Below are 23,792 nucleotides of genomic sequence, written 5' to 3'. Positions count from 1 at the left end.
AATAAGACTGCCGGGAACCATGCAGTACACTACACCTGCTTAGCAACAATTTCAAAGTATTAGCGCGAGGGAATACAGTGTCTTTCACAATGAAAAAAACAAACAAAAACAAAACAAAATCATTGATTTGACTTAAAGACTCAGATTCTTAGATACTAAAAAATTGGGACAACAGTTCATATCCATGCAGGTGTAAATGAGAGGGCATGCTGCTCGTAAACAACATGCCAAACCTGTGGCCAGTCACCCCTCAAAATCTTTTATAGACGCATTTGACACAGACTATTGTTCAGATTGGGAGACGGAATTCAGCATGCATATAGTTGATGTCATATCGGGCAAGGCCCAGGTAGAACGTACCCATCCAGCCCATGAACGACTATATCGCAGGACAGGCATTACATTAACAAAGATAAACTAGAGATTGTAATTTGTCATCACTGACAAATTAAGGTGATCCGATCTTTTTTTTTAATCAATGATTCGAGTCCTGATACTGCAAAGTCTCAGCTACAAGATATTAAAATCTGAGAGAAATTCACCGAAGCGTAAGTAAGATAGTGCTCGATAAAGAGAGTCATGTCAATTTTCACATCTAAAAAATTCCCTCCCATAGAGATAACACGTCATAGCAAAGATAGAAAAAGAAGTACATATGACCTTTGACCCCACTTTGCACAGACAAGATGGCATCTGAGCAAAAAGTGGTTATTTTATGAAATGATCCCTGTAACATGGTCTTTACGTGTGCAAAATATGGGAAAGATAGGACATGTATTCACTAAGATACAGGATGAAACATCTATGACCTTTGACCCTAATTTACATACCCAAGATGGCGTCTGATCAAGTAGTTGTGATTTTATGAAATAATTTTCGTGACATGAACTAAACATGTGCAAAATATTAAGGTGATATGGGCTGTTTTTCTTGAGTTATTGCAAAGAAAGTTGCAAAAAGAAAGAAATATTTCAATACATCGAAGATAAACTTTAATTTCAACCAAGTTTATTCACGTGATCCCGACAACGTATGAAAAAACGAAGGGCACACTTACGATAGCCCTACATCTCAGCTACAACATATTAAAATCTTAGAGAAATTCACCGAAGCATAAGTGAGCTAGTGCTCGATAAAGATAGTCATGTCAATTTTCATTTCCATAAAAATTGCACTCCCATAGAGATTACACGTAAACTGGTCAAATTTGACAAGGTTACCTTCAATCCATTTTTTCGAGGTGATGTCGACATCAAATCAAAATTGTTTTATTACATTTATGAAAGAGCATTTCATAAGCTACAACATATTGAAATTTGGGTGAAAATTGGCAAAGGATTAGTGAGATACGCTCGAGTAAACTTGAAATTTGATGACGTCATTTTGAAAATTTACTTTTTTTACTTTATTAAGAAATTTGATATCTTTTAATCATTTTATCAGCATAGCCAGCCCATGAAATGACATGTACAACTCATCACCTTTCAGAATATGTAAAGAAAATGGGGGGTCACCGTCCATCCTGACGAGTAAAATCCGATTTAAAATTGGCAGTTTTTTGGCATAGTTGCACTGTGTATCCCCATTGACGCACGCGCGGAATTTTGAATTTGACGGGCCCGTATGACGTCATATTGAGTCGGATCGACTTGAAACTTGGTAGAAATATTCCTTGAAATTTCGGACATCCGATCCGTGTGAAAAAATTGAAAATTTCTATTTCATATTAGCTGTGCGTGCGTATATGTGCGCGCGCGTACGCGTCCGTCCAATTTTTTCAATTTTTCAAAAAATGCTCCAAATGGTCTGAAACGTGTGCAAAAAAATTTTGAGCTCGATTGGAGCATACAAATATTTCAACGCGCGCGTACGCGCACGTTTAAAGAGTACAGATGAATTTTGAGAACATGAGTAGAATCAACTTGATTCGAACTATATGTGAGGTAAATTTCATAGAAAAATTCCATTCCATTAATGAGATATGAATGACAATGTGTTTTCATATAATGACGTCATAGGGACGTCACTTTCGACTGATCACTATGATTTTATTAGATATGTCGTCTTTGGGACATGATACATATATGGTGTAATTTTGAGATTGATAGGATGAGGACTTTCTGAGCTAACCTCTACACAACATTTGAGGAGAAAGAACTTTTTTTGTGACAACGGGAAGTTTAACACGAGATATGAAACTCGTCACGCTGACGAGTTAGGTGATACGCTTGGGGTCATCAGGTGTCGGTCATCTGTGATCGACAAAGAAAAGAATGTGATATAGGCACCTTGAAGTTATATTGAGCGTGCATGCAAAACCGTTTCTCTAACCACTCGGCCACGGGACATCCCCGGAAATGGTAAGGCAAAAAAGAAATGTATAGATATTACAGGGGGAAAAAGTCAATGCCCACTCAACAATCGTGGCCGCGTGAACATGTATTGCATTGCTAGACGGAAAAGCGGCCTTGTAACGACTGAGGTCGCTATGCCATTTCTGGCAACTTGGGAAAAATACGTCCCGCAGACATAAAACCTATAATCGGCTGGTTTTGATACCTTGCCTTTAATCACAATTTTCAGTGTAATGACGTCATCAAATTACAAAACAATGACATCGTCTTGAAAGACAATTGTTCAAAGTACAACACCTCAGTCGTCGTCATTACATACTATGATCGGTTTGACAAAGTCAACCTGCAAAATTTGCTGCAGTCGAAGCAATGTGGTCTCCAACACACAAAAAAAGAGGGATATGGCGTGTGTGTGTGTCTGTGTGTGTGTATAGGTGCGTTTATATACGAACGTGATTTCTACATGGACGAATATGTAATACAAAATTGAAGAAAAAAAAACAGTAAAGTAGCTAAGTATTTTGTTTCGTGATCTTGTGGGGTTCGAACCCGCAACCTCACGTCTCTGAGACGTCGCCTTTAACTACTCGGCCACACGTCTCGACGGGAAAATATGAGGAACGTTATGGACTTGAAAGACAGTTGTTCAATGTATAACACATTCATCGTACGTTGTCAGTTTGCTATTGACATGACAATCTATCACACGAATATGAGGCAGGCATTAGTACCTGTATGAAATTATTATAGGCATGGTTATCAAATTGCCCTAAAATTTCCTTATAGTTGCCTTATTTTTACACACAGTTATGCTATCCCTTTAAACTCGTCACAGTTTAATTAGAATCATTAACATCATACATTAGTACCATATTCAATTCCATAGCTGATAACGTTTGCTAATCAATTAAGATTAATTGTCTAGAATGTGTCATATGGCCAACCTGTATACACACGTATATATACACACACAATGCTAAATGTATGTATCAAACATCTGTAACACAACTTTGAACTAACTGTAGGAAGTATCGCTGCACTTATCATCCATACTTTTTATCACTATCTGAAACTCCACAAAAACCACTAATTGACAAATAATCATCAATACAGAAGACTGAATACCTTTTTTACAATGTATAGCTTGTTACATGTATAAATCAGCACAAAGTAACCACGACTACATTGTGTTACTGAATTGATATGAACAAATTTCATTTTATTACAATATACTATATCAGTTTGAAAGCCCAGCCTGCAAAGTTTTGCAGCAGTCGAAGTAATGCAGTCTCCAACGCAAAACAAAGGTATACTGTGTGAGTGTGTGCGTATAGGTGTGTTTACATGCAAACGTGATTTCTACATGGACGAAGGTGTGGTACTCCATTGAAGAAAAAAAGTAAAAATAAAAATTATATTCTTTCGTGCTCTTGTGAGGATCGAACCCGTACGTGTGCAACCTCACGTTTCTAAGACGACGCCTCTAACCACTCGGCCATACGTCTCGACGAGAAAATTAGAGGAACGTAAACTTATGTACGTGAAAGATGAATCAGGAATCGTTTGGTCCGCATTCCATTCTCATTTTCAGTTTTAAATTGCAAAATTGTCAACCTCATGAGGAGATTTCAAAGAATAAAATGCATGATTACTGCAGCTTATTGTCACATCTACAACATACTTAAGTTTCAAAGGAAATGAAGCAAAATCAGCTGAGATAAAGGTGCTTAAACGTTGTCAAGTCAATGCATGGTTTCTAAAAAAATCACCTCCCATAGACATAACACGTAAACTTGTACGATTTTGCATCTTTACCTTTAAACACAATTTAAAGCATGATGACGTCATCAAATTTCAAAACTATGACATGGACTTGAAAGGCAAATGTTCAAAGTACAACATATCTGAATTTGGGATAATATTGAGCTTAAACAACAGAGATACGAGCAAATGAATGTCAGAAACAGTACCTCAAAAAAATTAATTCCACTTTTTTGATTTCAGATGACGATATGATGACGTCATAATGTAATTATGGAAATAATGATACTTGAAACGTCATGTCCAATTTATATGCTTTTGTAATATGCAATAAAAACATAGGGTCACCTGACGTTTTAAAGAGCTATGGCGAAATAAACAAAGACATGTTTTTTCACTATATTTGCACATAGACGCGCACGCGAAATTTGAACTTTGACGCAAGTGCATTGCTTTGTTATTTGTAGGAATCGATTAGAAATCAATGGATATTGTTGCTCAAAGTATCAGGAATCCAAATCTGTCAAAAAAAGTGTATTTTCATGTTGCTGACGCGCTGTGCGCGCGAAAATGCGCGGACGGACGCGCACGCGCAAAATTGTTTGAAACGCATAAAATTGTCTGAAACTTCGAGATTTCCCATTGGAAAGTTGTTTTGAGCCTTTTAAAATTTTGACGCGCGCTTACGCGCACTTAATGATGTCCTAGGTAATTAGCATCAAAAGAAGTAAGATAGAACGTGACCTGAACTTTATGTCCACAAAAAATGATACAGAAATGACCTTTAGTTATGAAGTTATGATCGATCATGTAACATGGTCCAAAAATCACAAAATGGCGCCTAGACGACGTCATAGATATGTTACTGTCATGAAAACCTTATTGTGGCTAGATATTGTCATGAGACATGTTCCCTGAAAATGTCATGTTATTCCGTAATGTCATTCTTGAGATATTGATGACACAAAATTGTCCAGAAAGAAAGAAGAATAAAAAGAAATAAAGAGAGATTTTGACAATCACAATAGGTGATACGCTGATAGCGTATCACCTAATAAAGAGAGATTTTGACAATCACAATAGGTGATACGCTGATAGCGTATCACCTAAAAAGTGTTTGAAAAAAAAAATTATTGGCAGGGGTGAGCCTCGAACCAGGGACCTTAGGATTACGAGTCGGATGCGCTATGCAATGACCTATTTCATGCTCCATAGGCCCTGTGTATTAAGCAAAATGACGCTGCATCGAAGCCGCGTGCCATTTTCAACCAAGTTTTTCGACGCGATGCCGACGTCCTATGAAAAAATGGAGGGCACACTTACGATAGCCCAAAGTCTCAGCTACAACATACTAAAATCTGGTAAAAATTCACCGAAGCATTAGTGAGCTAGTGCTCGAAATAGATAGTCATGTCAATGTTCACTGCCAGAAAAACTGCTCTCCCATAGAGATAACACGTAAACTGGTCAAATCTTACAAGGATACTTTCAATCCATTTTTACGAGGCAATAACGTCATCCAATCAAAATATTGTTTTTACATTAATGAAAGAGCATTTCATAAGCTACAACATACTGAAATTTGGGTGAAAATTAGCAACGAATAAGTGAGATACGCTCGAGTGAACTTGTAATTTGATGACGTCATTTTGAAAATTTACTTTTTTTATTTTATTAAGAAATTTGATATCTTTTCATCATTTTTCAAGCATCGCCAACCCATGAAATGACATGTACAACTCATCAGCTTTCAGAATATGTAAAGAAAATGGGGGATCACCGTCCATCCTGACGAGTGAAATCGGATTTAAAATGGGCGGTTTTTTGGCATTGTTGCACTGTATATCGCCATTGACGCGCGCGCGTAATTTCAACTTTGACGGGTCCGTATGACGTCATATTGAGTCGGATTGACTTGAAACTTCGTAGAAATATTCCTTGACATTTCAGGCAGCCGATATGTGTGAAAAAACGGGAAATTTCCATTGCATAAGAGCTGTGCGTGCGTATATGCGCGCGCGCGTACGCGTCCGTCTAATTTTTTCAATTTTTCAAAAAATGCTCTAAATGGTCTGAAACGTGTGCAAAAAACGTTTGAGCTCGATTTGAGCATGCAAATATTTCAACGCGCGCGTACGCGCACGTTTTAAGGTATAGATGAATTTTGAAAATACGAGTAGAATGCGCTTGACTTGAAATATATGTGACGAAAATTTCATTGAAAAATTTCATTCCATTAATGAGATATGATTGAGAATGTGTTTTCATATAATGACGTCATAGTGACGTCACGGTCGACTGATCACTTTGATTTTAGTTCGATTGCCGTCTTTGGGAGACGATACATATATGGTGTAAGTTTGAAATTGATAGGAAAAGGACTTTCTGAGCTAATCGATACACAACTTTTGGGGAGAAATAAGAAGAAAAAGAAGAAGAAGAAAGAATCCGTACAGAAACAGAAGGTGATCCGAGAGGATACTCGGATCACCTAAATATTGTGGGTAATTATACTGAGGCTCGCCAAAATCTATTATGGAATTACAGAGCCTTATACAAAGTGAATCATAGACGGGGTTCCAATAAATTACTTGAAACGCAACTCCAAATACTTATCACACCAAAATCATATTAATAGATTGGGTCACAAAACGATACTGGACGTTTTAGTGACATGAATGATCACTATCGTTTGCAGGGATAGTCAAATATGGGATAGCCAGCGATTTTTGGCTTGAGTGTAGCGTGAAAGAAAGAAGAAAGAAGAAGAAAAAAGCCCTCTGGTAATACAAAACCAGTAAAAAATTTACCAAAACAGGGTTGCATAATCATTCTCAAATGTTTGAACTATCGGAAACACTCGATAGATGTGTTTGATAGATGTCTTGTTGAGGCCTATAATAACAGTTGCATGTATTTTGCTTTTCGTTAAAACTTCTAGATTTTTCTTCTTGTTGACTGCACTACTCAGTATTTGGTTCTATGGTTCTATGGGCCCACTAAAATGGGCCCATAGAAAAAAAATCATTTGCTTATGTGACCGATGGGGTTCGACAAGCCTTTCATAAATGACATTGTGGATTTATAATCTTGACGCAATTAAAAGGTTTGAATATTGGGATCATGAACTTTGGTTAAATGAACAATATTTACCTCCGTTAATTCTTAACAAAATTGCAGGAATAATCTTACAGCGGTATTGTTGTATTCATATATACACAAACTTTGTTCGTACCTTCTGCTTTTGTTGATTGGCATATGATGGAACGCATTCAGCTATCTAAACTTATTCACATTCTCTGCCAATGCGGCTTTTAAGTAGCTTTAATTCAAAACAGGACTACGAGCCTAAGAGAAGAAACTCTCACAAGATTTATGAACGACGAACGGCAGAGAGTTGAAGGGAGTGATTGTTTTATCTCATATACCGATGGCTTTAATTTCACGAATATAAGGCGCGTTCTATCTTGTTCATTTGTATTGCCCCCATATGTTTAATTAAAACTACTTTGTTATTCCTTATTTACATGATTTTGTTGTTTTCGATGACATGTTTTGCTTTACTTCTCTGCGTTTGTACAGATTGGCAATCTGACGATGCATTTTAAGAACAGTGACAAAGATAGTAAATATCACTCCTCGATGGGAGAAGACTTGGCCCGATGGGTGTGTACATTGCCATGTCTTTTGACATTCAGTCTGAAATGCGATTTCTGGCCTGAAAAGTTCTTCTCAACAGCCGCTGACTCAGCACCATCATATGAGGTATAATCAACAAGAAATGTGCATAATTCATATTTTTCATGCCTATGATCCTTATTTGATTCATTTTTTCCTCGTCACTCTTAAGACTTTTGATCACATTATGTAAAATCTGAATATTGATTGTACGGTCATTCAAGAGAGACCTCAAGTAAAAGCAAACAGAAAAGCAAAAAATATTCGTTAGTTAAATGCTTCTTAGAATTGGAATAATGTGCGGGAAGAGTGAACATCGCATGTATGCAGTGTTTTCGATGACAGGGTTACTTCATGGTATTTTGACAATACAATTAATATACTTCATACCCATCGTCCTCCATTGACTTAATCTTTCTTTTTATGTAAACGTTCTTGCTCTTGCTGTATACACTGGTATGGATAATATGTCAGAGTTTGCCGAGTACCGTAATTCGTCTTAACTCTCAAGAAAAGAAGATGAAACTGTCAAAGAGAAGGAAGGGAGACGACAGACGGGGAAAGACGAATAACAAGCGACAATAATCTTGAGAAATGCACAAATTAGATTACAGACTCAATTGACTGGGTTGTGGTCACTCGTAGTCTGCTTTTTTTTACACAAATCATGTGTATACATAAATAAGTGATTGGTCATTTACTTCATCAGAATGTTAACGAATATTCACCGTTTACAAAAAGCACAGAGAAGAATGTGGCTACATTAATCACTGGACTGCAGTGACTCGAACGATTCAATAATTCGTCTATTTTTGTCATTGCAAAGTGTACTGACTGCCTGAGAATAAAGCACGCTCGATAGGTATTGAATTGAATCATGACTTGTATCATTAGACTTGTTGGTGATAGTAATTCATTGACAAATAATCCTCAGCTTACTGCACTCAAACACTGTTATGGTTCCCCTCACCCCATGAGCACAAGGCACTTTGCGTAGAAAATGTGTTAATCCCCCACGGTTATTCAAATATTTTGATTTGCTTTGATTTATTTCTGCTTAATTCCGTTACATCAAATATGATTTTGTACACGACATTTATGACAAACGGTTTATCGTCACATAGTTTTCACAATGTAACAACACTATCAGAACTTCACTATTGAAAGCATTACAGGCCTTGACGATCACGGAATCCTTTGAAGATTTAAAATCACACGAGCTGCGAAAAAAAGAAGGCCCGCTTGGTTTTTATCCAATAGTATGTATCCAAAAACAGTAACAGTAATTCGTACTACATGATCCCGAGACAACTTGTTTTTGTTTGTTATTATTAACTTATGTGAAAACAGTACCTGGGCCCTGTTTCATAGAGCTGTTCGTAAAGTTATGAAAAACTTACGAGCGACTGGTGGTATCTTCTGATGTGCTATACCTATCAGAATTTAAATAATTCAGCACAAGAAATGATCACCAGTCGCTCGTTAGTCGTTCGTAACACCTATATGAAACAACCCAAGGAATTATGGTTCATGTCGATGAGATTCGACAACCCTTTCATTAATGACATTGTGGATTTATGATCTGGGCGCAATTACAAAAGTTTGAACATTGGGATCATGAAATTCGGTTAAATGAGCAATATTTACCTTCATTAATGCTTAACGAGATTTTGAGAATAATCATACAGTATTATTGTTGTAGAATGTATTCATATTTTCACATACTTTGTTCATACCTTCTGCTCTTGTTGATTGGCATATAATGAAGAGTAACTAACTATCTAAACTAATTTGAATTCTCTGACAATGCGGCCTTTAAGTAGCCTTAATTCGAAATATGACTACGAGACTAAGAAAATTAACAGTCACAAAATTTATAAACTACAAACGGCAGAGAGTTGAAGAGAGTGATTGTTTTATCTCATATGCCGATGGATGGGAGGCGCGTTCTATTTTGTTTCATTTGTATTGCATCCATATGTTGAAATAAAAATTCTTTGTTATTCCTTATTTACATGATATTGCTGTTTCTGATGACATGTTTTGCTTTTTTTCTGTGTTTCTACAGATTTCCCAGCTGACGTTGCATTTTCAGAGCAGTGACAAAGATTGTAAATATCACTCCTCGTTGGGAGGAGACTTGGCCCGATGGGTGTGTACATTGAGACACCTTTTGACATTCAGTCTGACATGCGATTTCTGGCCTGAAAAGTTCTTCTCAACAGCCGCTGACTCAGCATCATCATGTCAGGTATAATCAACAAGAAGTGTGCATAATTCATATTTTCCATGCCTATGATCCTTATTTGATTCATTTTTTTTCTCGTCACTCTTAAGACTTATGATCACATTATGTAAAATCAGAATATTATTTGTACGGTCATTCAAGATAGACCTCAAGTGAAAACAAACAGAAAAGCAAAAAATATTCGTTAGTTAAATGCTTCTTAGAATTGGAATAATGTGCGGGAAGAGTGAACATCGCATGTATGCAGTGTTTCCGATGACAGGGTTACTTCATGGTATTTTGACAATACAATTAATATACTTTATACCCATCGTCCTCCATTGACTTAATCTTGCTTTTTATGTAAACGTTCTTGCTCTTGCTGTATACACTGGTATGGATAATATGTCAGAGTTTGCCGACTACCGTAATTCGTCTTAACTCTCAAGAAAAGAAGATGAAACTGTCAAAGAGAAGGAAGGGAGACGACAGACGGGGAAAGACGAATAACAAGCGACAATAATCTTGAGAAATGCACAATTAGATTACAGACTCAATTGACTGGGTTCTGGTCACTCGTAGTCTGCTTTTTTAAACACAAATTATGTGTATTCATAAATAAGTGATTGGTCATTTACTTCATCAGAATGTTAACGAATATTCACCGTTTACAAAAAGCACAGAAAAGAATGTGGCTACGTTAATCACCGGACTGCAGTGCCTCGAACGATTCAATAATTCGTCTATTTTTGTCATTACAAAGTGTACTGACTGCCTGAGAATAAAGCACGCTCGATAGGTATTGAATTGAATCATGACTTGTGTCATTAGACTTGTTTGTGATAGTAATTCATTGACAAAAAATCCTCAGCTTACTGCAATCAAACACTGTTATGGTTCCCCTCACCCCATGATCACAATGCTCTTTGCGTAGAAAATGTGTTAATCCCCCACGGTTATTCAAATATTTTGATTTGATTTGATTTATTTCTGCATTATTCCGTTACATCAACGATGATTATGTAGACGACATTGATGACAGACGGTTTATCGACACATAGTTTTCACAATGTAACAACCCTTTCAGAACTTCACTATTGAAAGCATTACAGGCCTTGACGATCACGGAATCCTTTGAAGATTTAAAATCACACGAGCTGCGAAAAAAAAGAAGGCCCGCTTGGTTTTTATCCCATATGTATCCAAAAATAGTGACAGCAATTCGTACTACATGATCCCGAGAAAACTTGTTTTTGTTTGTTATTATCATTATCGTATGTGAAAGCAGTACCTGGGCCCAGTTTCATAGAGCTGTTCGTAAAGTTACGAAAAACTTACGAGCGACTGGTGGTATCTTCTGATGTGCTATAACTATCAGAATTTACATAATTCAGCACAAGAACTGACCACAAGTCGCTCGCTAGTCGTTCGTAACTTAACGAACAACTATATGAAACAACCCCAGGAATTATGGTTCATGTCGATGAGATTCGACAAACCTTTCATTAATGACATTGTGGATTTATGATCTGGGCGCAATTAAAAAAGTTTGAACATTGGGATCATGAAATTTGGTTAAATGAGCAATATTTACCTTCATTAATGCTGAGCGAGATTTTGAGAATAATCATACAGTATTATTGTTGTAGAATGTGTTCATATTTTCACATACTTTGTTCGTACCTTCTGCTCTTGTTGATTGGCATATGATGGAGAGTAATTAACTATCTAAACTAATTTGAATTCTCTGACAATGCGGCTTTTAAGTAGCCTTAATTCAAAATAAGACTACGAGACTAAGAAAATTAACAGTCACAAAATTTATAAACTACAAACGGCAGAGAGTTGAAGAGAGTGATTGTTTTATCTCATATGCCAATGGATGGAAGGCGAGTTCTATTTTGTTTCATTTGTATTGCATTCATATGTTGAAATAAAACTTCTTTGTTATTCCTTATTTACATGATATTGTTGTTTCTGAAGACATGTTTTGCTTTATTTTTCTGTGTTTCTACAGATTTCCCAGCTGACGTTGCATTTTCAGAGCAGTGACAAGGATTCTGAATATCACTCCTCGATGGGAGGAGACTTGGCCCGATGGGTGTGTACATTGCCAAGTTTTGGGTCATTCAGTCTGACATGCGATTTCTGGCCTGAAAAGTTCTTCTCAACAGTCGTTGACTCAGCTTCATCATGTCAGGTATAATCAACAAGAAGTATGCATAATTTATATTTTCCATGACTTTGATCCTTATTTTATTCATTTTTTTTTCTTGTCACTTTTTTAGACTTTCTAAAATCAGAATATTATTTGTACGGTCGTTCAAGAGAGACCTCAAGTAAAAGCAAACAGAAAAGCAAAAATATTCGATATTCAAAGCTTGTTAGAGTTGGAATACTAGTAATGTAGCGGAAGAGTGAACTTTGCATGCATGCAATGTTTACGATGACAGGGTTATCTCATACGGTGTTGATATTATCATAATTCATACCCATCGTCCTCCACGGACGTAACCTTCCTGTTTATGTAAAATGTCCTTGCTCTTGCTGTATACACTGGTATAGATGATGTCAAAGTTTGCCGAGTACCGTAATGCATCTTAACTCTCAAGAAAAGAAGATGAAACTGTCAAACAGACGGAAGGGAGACGACAGACAGGGAAAGACGAATAACAATCGACAATAATCTTTAGAAATGCATAGAATTAAATTAATGACTCAATTGACAGGGTTCTGATGACTTGCAGTCTGCTTTTATAACACAAATTATGTGTATTCTTAGATTAGTGATTTTCATACACTTCATAAAAATGTTAACGAATTCACTGTTAACTATAAGCACAGAAAAGAATGTGGCTACATTAATCACCGGACTGCAGTACCTCGAACGATTCAAAAATTCGTCTATTTTTGTCATCGGAAAGTGTATTGACTGCCTGAAAATAAACCACGTTCAATAGGTATTGAAATGAATCATGACTTGTGTCATTAGACTTGTTAGTGATATTCGTTGACAAATAATCTTCAGCTTACTGCAACACTTTTATTCCCCCCCCCCCTTGAGCACAGCTCTCTTTGCGGAGAGCGTCTTTTAATCCCCACGATTATTGAAAAAATTTTCACTATTATACAACACTATTAGAAATTCACTATTAAGAGCTTTACAGGTCTTGACGATCACGGAATCTTTTTCAATTCAATTCATTAGTTCATTTATTTCTATCATCACAAAGAAAAGAAAAGAAAAAGTTGACATAATCCAAAGTGATACAATTTTTTTTTCATTTCTCTTACACTCGTCTGATAAAGGATTTTTTCAATACAATATAAAGTATATTATACACGAATGATGTTAAAAGGAAACAATTCATTTTGTCATGGGAACAAAAATAGTAAATAATCACAATGATGGAAAACAGTGTTCCACTAAAAAAGCCACGCTTGTAAAACGCGGAACACTGGAACAATACAACAACAGCACCAATTTGTTATACCAATAAGACATATTTATTTTAAATTCCTCTATATACTATTGTACATTTTACTCAATGATATAATGATGTTGATACTGTGAACAATACTTACTAGGATTTTAGGATGCAAACGTATAAACTTTATAACATGTCACATTTGTGGCACAGACACTATGGGGCCAGGTGTGCCAGGAAAATTGAACGGAAAGGAAGATATGCAATCGGCCACAAAAAAAAACATAACGACGACAACAACAACAATAACACAATACACGCACAGAAATAACATAATTTGAGGAAATGCACTCAGACAGATACTGGACAACGAAGAACGAGGAAAAAGGAGCAGAGAAGAATAGAGAAGGAAAAGGAGAGGGATGGAAAAGGTCTGTGGACACACTACAAAATCTCAAGGAAAAGTGAAACATGACGGGTTTTTTTTTATTGAACAAAATTAACTGGTATATTCAGAAAACAAATATTTTTTGAGTTTATGCTTAAATGTAATTAACTTCACAGATTCTTTTAGATCCTTATCTAAGCTTTTCCAAAATCTGGGTCCGGTATAAACAAATGCATTTTGAGTGTGTACAGTTCTAACTAAGGGAAGATGAAATTCTTTAGATTGTCTCGTGGGATAATTATGTACGTGGCTGTTACGGTGAAATAAAGAATGAAATATTTTGGGTAGATGGTTGCAGTTGTAATTAAACATAAATTGACCAAGTTGAAACAAATACAACTCTTTTATTTTCAGAATTTTGTGCTCAAGGAAAAGCTTGTCAGTATGTGCTCGGATATGAAGGTTCAAAACGATTCTGAGCGCCATCTTTTGCAGAAGAAAAAGTTTATCTAACAATGTCGAATATGTATTCCCCTTAGCAAAAATTCCGTAATTCAAGTACGGAAATACCAAACTTGAATAAAGCGTAATCAAAGCCGAAGAAGGAAGATAATATTTCAATCGATTCATTATGCCTATGTTACGTGCAATTACTTTACAAATGTTGTTTATGTCACACTTCCATGATAACTTATTATCAACACAAACACCTAAGAATTTAATAGACGAAATCTCTTCGAAGGGAGTAGTGTCAAATATAACATTACCTGGTAATCTATCTAAAGAATTACTGAAAAACATATACTTTGTCTTCTCAATATTCAGTGACAATTTATTTGCATATATCCATTGTGAGACATTCTTCAGTTCATAATTCACTGTACTAATTAAAGTATTAGGGTCAGGGTGGGAATAAAAAAAGATTGGAATCATACGCGAATTATATGAAAGAGAGTTTATCTGAAGATCTATAAAAATCGTTAATGTAAACTATAAATAACAGTGGGCCTAACACACTTCCTTGCGGAACACCACTTTCTATTTTCTTCATAGAAGAATCAAAACTGTTCACATGTACATATTGAAATCTGTCAGATAAATAACTCGTAAACCATTGCAAGGCTTTTCCGCGAATACCATAATGGGATAACTTAGGGAGAAGTATACCGTGATTAATTGTATCAAAAGCCTTTGAAAAGTCCAGGAAGATGCCTGTTGTATGCGAAAATGTATTAATGGCATGTGTAATCTTTTCCACAAAGGTAAGTAAAGCGTGGGTGGTGTTGTGATTTTCTCTGAATCCGAATTGAAAAATCGTAAATATGTTACCCATATTGAAAAAATTTTACAGTTCGGATATATACTATTCTTTCCAAAATTTTAGAAATTGAAGTTAATAACGATATTGGTCTTTAATTATTGACATCATTTTTTCCCCTTTCTTATATATAGGTACAGCTTTGGCAGTCTTCATTTGACTTCGTACAAGCCCAGTACTAAGTGATAAATAAATATTTTTTTATATACTTTTAAGAGATTAAAAATCAGACCAGCTGCAAGAAAAAAGAAGTCCGCTTGCTTTTTATTCCATATGCATCCAACAATAGTAACAACAATCTTGTACTACATGAACTTTGTTTTTTGTTTATTATCCTATATGAAAACAGTACTGGGGAAATGTTTTGTAAAGCTGTTCGTAAATTTACACACACGCGCGCGCACACACACACACACACACACAAAAAAAAAAACTTACTAGCGACTGGTGATCAGTTCTGATGTGCTATACTTATCAGAATTCAAATGATTTAGTACAAAAAGTGATCACCAGTCGCGCTCCAGTCATTCTTAACTTTACATACAGTTTAATGAAACAACCCCAGACATTATGTTTCGGGATATGCAAACAACAACAACAACAACAACAACAACAACAACAACAACAACAACAACATATTGCTTGTTATGCCGTTGTTTGTATTGGAATCATTATTTTCATCATTTCGGTTTTCTTTTATGTTGGTCGGGGATTCGGAGCTGATATGCTCAGTACCAATTTCGAGTTCATCCGCTTACGTGACCGATGGGATCGACAAACCTTTCAGTTATAACATTGTGGATTTATGATCTGGGCGCAATTAAAAAGGTTTGAATATTGGGATCATGAAGGTTGGTTAAAGAGGCAATATATACCTTCATTAATCCTTAACGAAATTGTGGGAATAATCTTACAGCATTATTGTTGTATTTATATTAACACAGACTTTGTTCACACCTTCTGCTTTAGTTGTTTGGCGTATGGTGTCCAGTATTTAACTATCTAAACTTATTTGAATTCTCTGCCAATGTGGCTTTTAAGTAGCGTTAATAAAAAAAAAAAAAGACTGCGAGCCTAAGAAAACGAACTCTCACACAATTAACGAACTACGACCGTCAGAGAGTTAAAGGGAGTGATTGCTCTAACTTATATACCGATGGCTTTAATTTCAAGAATATGAAAGGCGCGTTCTATTTTCTTCATTTGTATTGCACCCATATGTTTAAAAAACACTTTGTTATTCCTTATTTATGTTGTTATTTCTGATGACATGTTTTGCTTTATTTCTCTGCGCTTCTAAAGATTTCCGAGCTGACGTTGCATTTTCAAAGCAGTGACAAGGATTCTGAATATCACTCCTCGATGGGAGGAGACTTGGCCCGATGGGTGTGTACATTGCCAAGCCTTCGGACATTCAATCTGACATGCGATTTCTGGCCTGAAAAGTTCTTCTCAACAGCCGCTGACTCAGCATCATCATGTCAGGTATAATCAACAAGAAGTGTGCATAATTCATATTTTCCATGCCTATGATCCTTATTTGATTCATTTTTTTTTCTCGTCACTCTTAAGACTTTTGATCACATTATGTAAAATCTGAATATTATTTGTAGGGTCATTCAAGATAGACCTCAAGTAAAAGCAAACAGAAAAGCAAAACATATTCGTTAGTTAACCCTAACTAGGCCGGGCTATTTAGGTAGTTGATAGAGCCGGGGGGGGGGGGGGCTCCCAGGCCCCCCTCCAGATCTCAGCCGTCGACCGCGCGATCGCGACGAAAATTGGCACACACCTTGCCTATGATGTAATCTAAAAGACCATGAAGTTTAACTTTTCAAAAAATTATCATTTGTGACCGTGCATCTCAAAACGAACATAAAGTCGCACACACTGATTTTGCGTGAGGACTGAAAACAAGTGAAATGGGTCAACCTATCCGAACTTGACTTTTTCATATTTTCTGAAAGAGGGGGTCTTCTTTTACATTATGCTAAAATTTGGCCTCATAAAACGGACAGGAAAAAGGTTTTTTTAGCAGTTTATCTCGAACATTTTTGGTAGAATAGTGTGATTAGGTGTGTCTTTAAAATCCCTTTTTCATTTCTGAAAAACCTTGTCCACACTCTTCAATTTCAACTCTAATAACTTTTGAAAGGATAGTGCTACTGCTTTGAAAGTTGGCATTGATTATGGAAATAATGTGTTAATGAGGCATGCTCAATTTCAGTTTAATTTGATAATCCCTTCCTTGTTGTTATTCTGGTGGTTTACTTCCTGTTTTTGTCCCATTCATCGCACAGCCAGCACGGTTTGGTGAAGATTAAGCGCTTGAATAGACACTGTACTTCAGAGCCTCTTTTCTCAGTTCACACTTTTCCTGAGTTTGTGCTTTCTTTCCAATATTAAGATAGGTTAGGAGAGTCCATTTGATTTGAATTATACATCATTTTAAAGCTTAAAGTCTGCTCTTTTAGAAAATGGTCTTAAAGTGACACAGTCCTCACGAAATTTAAAAAAATATGTTGTTGTTGGTACCTCCAATGAACTACTTTCACCAAAAACAAACTTTCAAATCACCAAATAAGCTCGTACATTTTGGTTGAAAAAGTGTGACTCTGCATGGTGAATATGCTAATGAGCAAGTCTTGGCGGAGAGTCATACGTCATTGATGCACAACTCTTCCCAGCGCAGCCGTGTTCTGCTCGTTATCCGTACGCCCCCTAGTTTACCCGGATGCATGAAGACGTCGGTGGCTACTCCGACTCGTATTTGACATTGTTTCTACGTTGTGTGTGTGTGTGTGTGTGTGTTTGTGAGTGTGTGTGTGTGTGTTTGTGTGTGTGTGTATGTATTGTGTATTATATTCGCACGTGTGGACGGTACAACTAGATGATAGATCTACGGTAGATACGCGTACGCACCCCGTACGCGGTTTGCCCTTCGCACTTTTCCAGTCTCAAGCGCAGCTGCAGCCCTGTCGCCGCTCATGCATGTTCTATAGTACGTACAGAGTGTACATATTTGTAGGTAGAAACGATTCTACACAGGCCTGCTAGTACACTATAGGGGCGACCGCATTCAGCGTCGTCTGGTCAGGCTATCTTACATCAGTAGTTTTGCTCGAATCGTGCAGAAAATTTCCCAGGAAAATCCTTTTTTCCGTCCCAGACCCACAAAAGTATCATGAAAGGTGAGCTGTATGGCTGGGAAATATCGGTACGACGATGCCGAACATAAGAAACTTAGGGCCTACAAAATCTCGAAATCGTGTTGTGACCTACCTGTGCGTGGACAATTTGAGAAGCGATGTTTTTACGTGGACCGGCAGGCTGTGGCCCTCGGTTATAAACCGAGAAAACTCCTGAAACCAGATGCAATCCCGACCATTTGCTCACATGAGTTATAAAACAGAAACACCTTGAGCATCGACTTTGAAGAGAACCGAGGGGAAAAAGCGTAGAGAGGTAAGGAAAGTGGCTAGCTATGTTCAATTTACCGTTTGCCTGCAGCCGGGGTTGGACTGCAGTACAGTGCCACTGAGCTAGCTGCTGCCAGTGCCGACTGGACATGCACGGCAAAGTGGAGCGAAATCATATCCCTACGACCCCATGTGTTTACCCTTCCCGGCTCACGTCATATTTTTTTTTTTCGAGGAAAGGCGATTATCTGACTACTTACAGAAATATTGAGATACAAACAATATTTTCTTTGAAAAATTCGACTCTCTCATGCACAGGTTATCTTCGGTTTGAATGCCAAAATCGACTGGACGGAGTTGAGTGTACTGTGTATTGGTACTGGTAAGGCTTTGCGCGCGAGAGTGGTTTCTACGCTAAGAAGTATGCGACACGGACGGAAGCTAGAAAAGGACCGTGCCTATTTGATGTCAAGTTCATGGTATATTTGGTTTAAAAATACATAGAAATTCATGTTAACAATATCAATTTTTCGTGAATTATATACATCTAAGCTTGAAATATTTTGTTTGAAATTATAAAACCACAAACTTTCACATTATGCGATAAAATTGCAACTAATCATTTGAACACTTAAATTGGTTTTTAGAGGCACGGCTGTCAACTTGGTGAGTAGGGCATGCACTACGTAGCATCTTTTTGCCGGCTCTTACACGATCGCTTGCAGGAATTATTTTTCAAAAGTCGCGTACGGAGACAATTTTTGATGTCAAAGCGTATAAATTGGTGAAAGTTTATATTTTTTTCTCTTCTTAATTATCAGTACAGTGAAAATCTCAGGACTGCTTCCCTTTAACTAAAATTTCTTGTCTGGCGACATTTTGTTTGTTTTGAGGTGCAGGGTCACATTTATGCTAAATTATGCTAATCTATGCATAATGATGCATGAAATCAGACTAGGCCTACTTGGTAGAAATCACAAAATAAAGCTTAAAACAGGCACATTTTTGTGGAAATATTCTTTTAAGTGTCCTTAGCAAATGTAATAAAAAATTGTGCTATCAGAAAAAAATTCTTAAGTATTTTATTGGTTTTTTTTTAATTTCTTATGTATTTCATTGTTTTTTCGACTTAATGTTTTCCATTGTTTTTTCGATAGAATTTCTTCGTGACATCGCTCCGAACAAGAAAATATGTTTTTCATTGATTCTAATCAATAAAACACCAAAATAATCATGCTTTTATGAAATTTGCCTGCAAGCACAGATTGCATTGAAATTGTACACGAATTCACGTTTTTGAACAATTTTTGGTCTGACATGCATGTACATATTTATGAGTAACTTTGGAACTGCGCACCCAGGCGTCGCAAATTTGGTGTCAAAAGATGCGAGAGACTCGAAAGAAAAAAAGTCATGAAGCGTCGCGGCGTTAGCTTTTTGCGATTGCGATACATCGTGCGGAACGTCGGGGGGGGGGGGGGGCTCAGCCCCCCCCCCCCCCCCCCGGCCTAGTTACGGTTAAATGCTTGTTAGAATTGGAATAATGTGCGGGAAGAGTGAACATCGCATGTATGCAGTGTTTTCGATGACAGGTTTACTTCATGGTGTTTTTACAATACAATGAATATACTTTATACCCATCGTCCTCCGTTGACTTAATCTGTCTTTTTATGTAAACGTTCTTGCTCTTGCTGTATACACTGGTATGGATAATATGTCAGAGTTTGCCGAGTACCGTAATTCGTCTTAACTCTCAAGAAAAGAAGATGAAACTGTCAAAGAGAAGGAAGGGAGACGGCAGACGGGAAAGACGAATAACAAGCGACAATAATCTTGAGAAATGCACAAATCCGATTCCTGACTCAATTGACTGGGTTCTGGTCACTCGTAGTCTGCTTTTTTTGTTTTACACAAATTATGTGTATTCATAAATAAGTGATTGGTCATTTACTTCATCATGTTAACGAATATTCACCGTTTACAAAAAGCACAGAAAAGAATGTGGCTACATTAATCACCGGACTGCAGTGCCTCGAACGATTCAATAATTCGTCTATTTTTTTCATTGCAAAGTGTACTGATTGCCTGAGAATAAAGCACGCTCGATAGGTATTGAATTGAATCATGACTTGTGCCATTAGACTTGTTGGTGATAGTAATTCATGGACAAATAATCCTCAGCTTACTGCAGTCAAACACTGTTATGGTTCCCCTCACCCCATGACCACAAGGCTCTTTGCGTAGAAAACTTGTTAATCCCCACGGTTATTCAAATACTTTGATTTGATTTGATTTATTTCTGCATAATTCCGTTACATCAAATATGATTATGTACACGACATTTATGACGAACGGTTTATCGACACATAGTTTTCACAATGTAACAACACTATCATAATTTCACTATTGAAAGCATTACAGGCCTTGACGATCACGGAATCCTTTGAAGATTTAAAATCACACGAGCTGCGAAAAAAAAAAGAAGGCCCGCTTGGTTTTTATCCCATATGTATCCAAAAAATAGTGACAGCAATTTGTACTACATGATCCCGAGAAAACTTGTTTTTGTTTGTTATTATTATCGTATGTGAAAGCAGTACCTGGGTCCGGTTTCATAGAGCTGTTCGTAAAGTTACGAAAAACTTACGAGCGACTGGTGGTATCTTCTGATGTGCTATAACTATCAGAATTAACATAATTCAGCACAAGAACTGATCACCAGTCGCTCGCTAGTCGTTCGTAACTTAACGAACAACTACATGAAACAACCCCAGGAATTATGGTTCATGTCGATGAGATTCGACAAACCTTTCATTAATGACATTGTGGATTTATGATCTGGGCGCAAGTAAACAAGTTTGAACATTGGGATCATGAAATTTGATTAAATGAGCAATCTTTACCTTCATTAATGCTTAACGAGATTCTGAGAATAATCATACAGTCTTATTGCTGTACAATGTATGTATATTTTCACAGACTTTGTTCGTACCTTCTGTTCTTGTTGATTGGGATATGATGGAGAGTAATTAACTATCTAAACTAGATTGAATTCTCTGACAATGCGGCTTTTAAGTAACCTTAATTCAAAATATGACTACGAGACTAAGAAAATTAAAAGCCACAAAATTTATAAACTACAAACGGCAGAGAGTTGAAGAGAGTGATTGTTTTATCTCATATGCCGATGGATGGAAGGCGCGTTCTATTTGGTTTCATTTGTATTGCATCCATATGTTGAAATTAAACTTCTTTTTTATTCCTTGTTTACATGATATTGTTGTTTCTGATGACATGTTTTGCTTTATTTTTCTGTGTTTCTACAGATTTGCTATCTGACGTTGCGTTTTCAGAGCAGTGACAAAGATTGTAAATATCACTCCTCAATGGGAGGAGACATGGCCCGATGGGTGTGTACATTGCCACTTCTTTTCCGCTTCACTCTGACATGCGATTTCTGGCCTGAAAAGTTCTTCTCAACAGCCGCTTACTTAGCATCATCATGTCAGGTATAATCCACAAGAAGTATGCGTAATTTATATTTCCCATGCCTATGATCCGTATTTGATTATTTTTTTTTTCTCGCCACTCTTGAGACTTTTGATCACATTATTTACAATCAGAATATTATTTGTACGGTCTTTCAAGAGGGACCTCAAGTAAAAGCAAACAGAAAAGCAAAAATATTCGATAGGTAAATGCTTGTTAGAGTTTGAATAATGAAGCGGAAGAGTGAGCATCGCATTTATGCAGTGTTTACGATGACAGGGTTATGTCATGGTGTGTTGATATATTATACTTCATACCCACCGTCTTCCACTGACTTTACCTTCCTTTTTATGTTTTTTTTTCTCACACAAATAGTGTGTATTCTTAGATTAAAGAGTGATCATATACTTCATCAGAATGTTAACAAATTCGCTGTTGACTGTAAGCACAGAAAAGAATATGGCTACATTAATCACTGGGCTGGAGTGCCTCGAACGGTGCAATAATTCGTCTATTTTTTGTCATTGGATAGTGTACTGATTGCCTGAAAACAAAGCACGTTCGATAGGTATTGAATTAACTTGTTAATGATAGTAATGCATTGAAAAATAATCCTCAGCCTACTGCAATCAAACACTGTTGTTGACCCCTCTGAAAACCGGCCTTTTACTGACGAGAGTGTTCCATCCCATGAGTGGAAAATAAAAATTGAATTGAAAATTGAATTGCTATGGTCCCCCCCCCCCCCCCCGAGCACAACGCTTTTTTTTGCAGAGAACATCTAGAGATAATACCCCACGCTTATTCAAATATTTTCACAATGTAACATCACTTTCAAGACTTCACTATTAAGAGCTTTACAGATATTGATGATCTCGGAATTCTTTGAAGATTTAAAATCACACGAGCTGTAAGAAAGAGAAGGTCCGCTTGGTTTTTATCCCATATGTATCCAAAAATAGTGACAGCAATTCGTACTACATGATCCCGAGATAACTTGTTGTTGTTTGTTATCATTATCGTTCGTGAAAACAATACCTGGGCCCTGTTTCATAAAGCCGTTCGTAAAGTTAGGAACAACTTACGAGACTGGTGATCAGTTCTGATGTGCTATACATATCAAAAATTTTCTTATTCAACACAAGAACTGATCACCAGTCGCTCGTAAGTTGTTCGTAACCTTACGAATAGCTTTATGAAACAACCCCAGGAATCTTGTTTCAGGATGTAGAGAAAACATATTTTGTTATGCAGTAGTATACATTATCATTCACAGGGGTGAATGTTCAGATGGGAGTTTCTTCACTTTGTCTCCCTTTACAAATTAAATTTGTTATGATCGCAACTGCTGATCTGTAAATTAACCGACATGTCGAAAAAAAAGAACCAGTGGGACTCGAGCCTGTCATCTACTGCTTTCCGGGCAGCGACACTACCACCAGGCTGTCCCTAGTTGCCGGCAGTGACACAATGAACATGGAACAAATACCCAAGCTCCGAAATTCCGACATTGTTATTGTAACATTGTAACAATATCGGAAGTTGCGATCTTAACAAATTTAATTTGTAGAGGGAGACAAAGTGAAGAGACTCGCATCCAAAAAGTAAGTTCCCCCTAAAAGAAACCCCTGTCATTTCTGAATCAGGAACCTTTCAGGAAATCTGAATACAGGACCATGTAGCTGTATTTCTAGGCTACCTTTCATGTGAAATTAAGTGGATATCACTTG

The 23,792-nt window shown here is 36.9% G+C and overlaps 1 protein-coding gene across 5 annotated transcripts in view; it reads left to right on the top strand.

Moving 5' to 3' along the window:
• LOC139732968 (uncharacterized) overlaps positions 1 to 23,792 on the top strand; it is a 107,572-nt gene that overhangs the window by 65,551 nt on the left and 18,229 nt on the right. For all 5 annotated transcript variants that reach the window (XM_071643807.1, XM_071643803.1, XM_071643804.1 and 2 more), the window contains 5 exons: positions 7,698 to 7,880; positions 9,862 to 10,044; positions 12,038 to 12,220; positions 16,457 to 16,639; positions 21,900 to 22,082. In XM_071643807.1, coding sequence (XP_071499908.1) covers positions 7,698 to 7,880; positions 9,862 to 10,044; positions 12,038 to 12,220; positions 16,457 to 16,639; positions 21,900 to 22,082 — 915 coding nt within the window. The remainder of the gene's footprint in view (positions 1 to 7,697; positions 7,881 to 9,861; positions 10,045 to 12,037; positions 12,221 to 16,456; positions 16,640 to 21,899; positions 22,083 to 23,792) is intronic.

This window comes from Diadema antillarum, unplaced genomic scaffold (genome assembly GCF_040938485.1).
Source record: "Diadema antillarum isolate AM-2024a unplaced genomic scaffold, OU_Dant_1.0 seq00000457_RagTag, whole genome shotgun sequence".
NCBI lineage: Eukaryota > Metazoa > Echinodermata > Echinoidea > Diadematoida > Diadematidae > Diadema > Diadema antillarum.
This window is presented reverse-complemented; position numbering and strand designations above follow the sequence as displayed.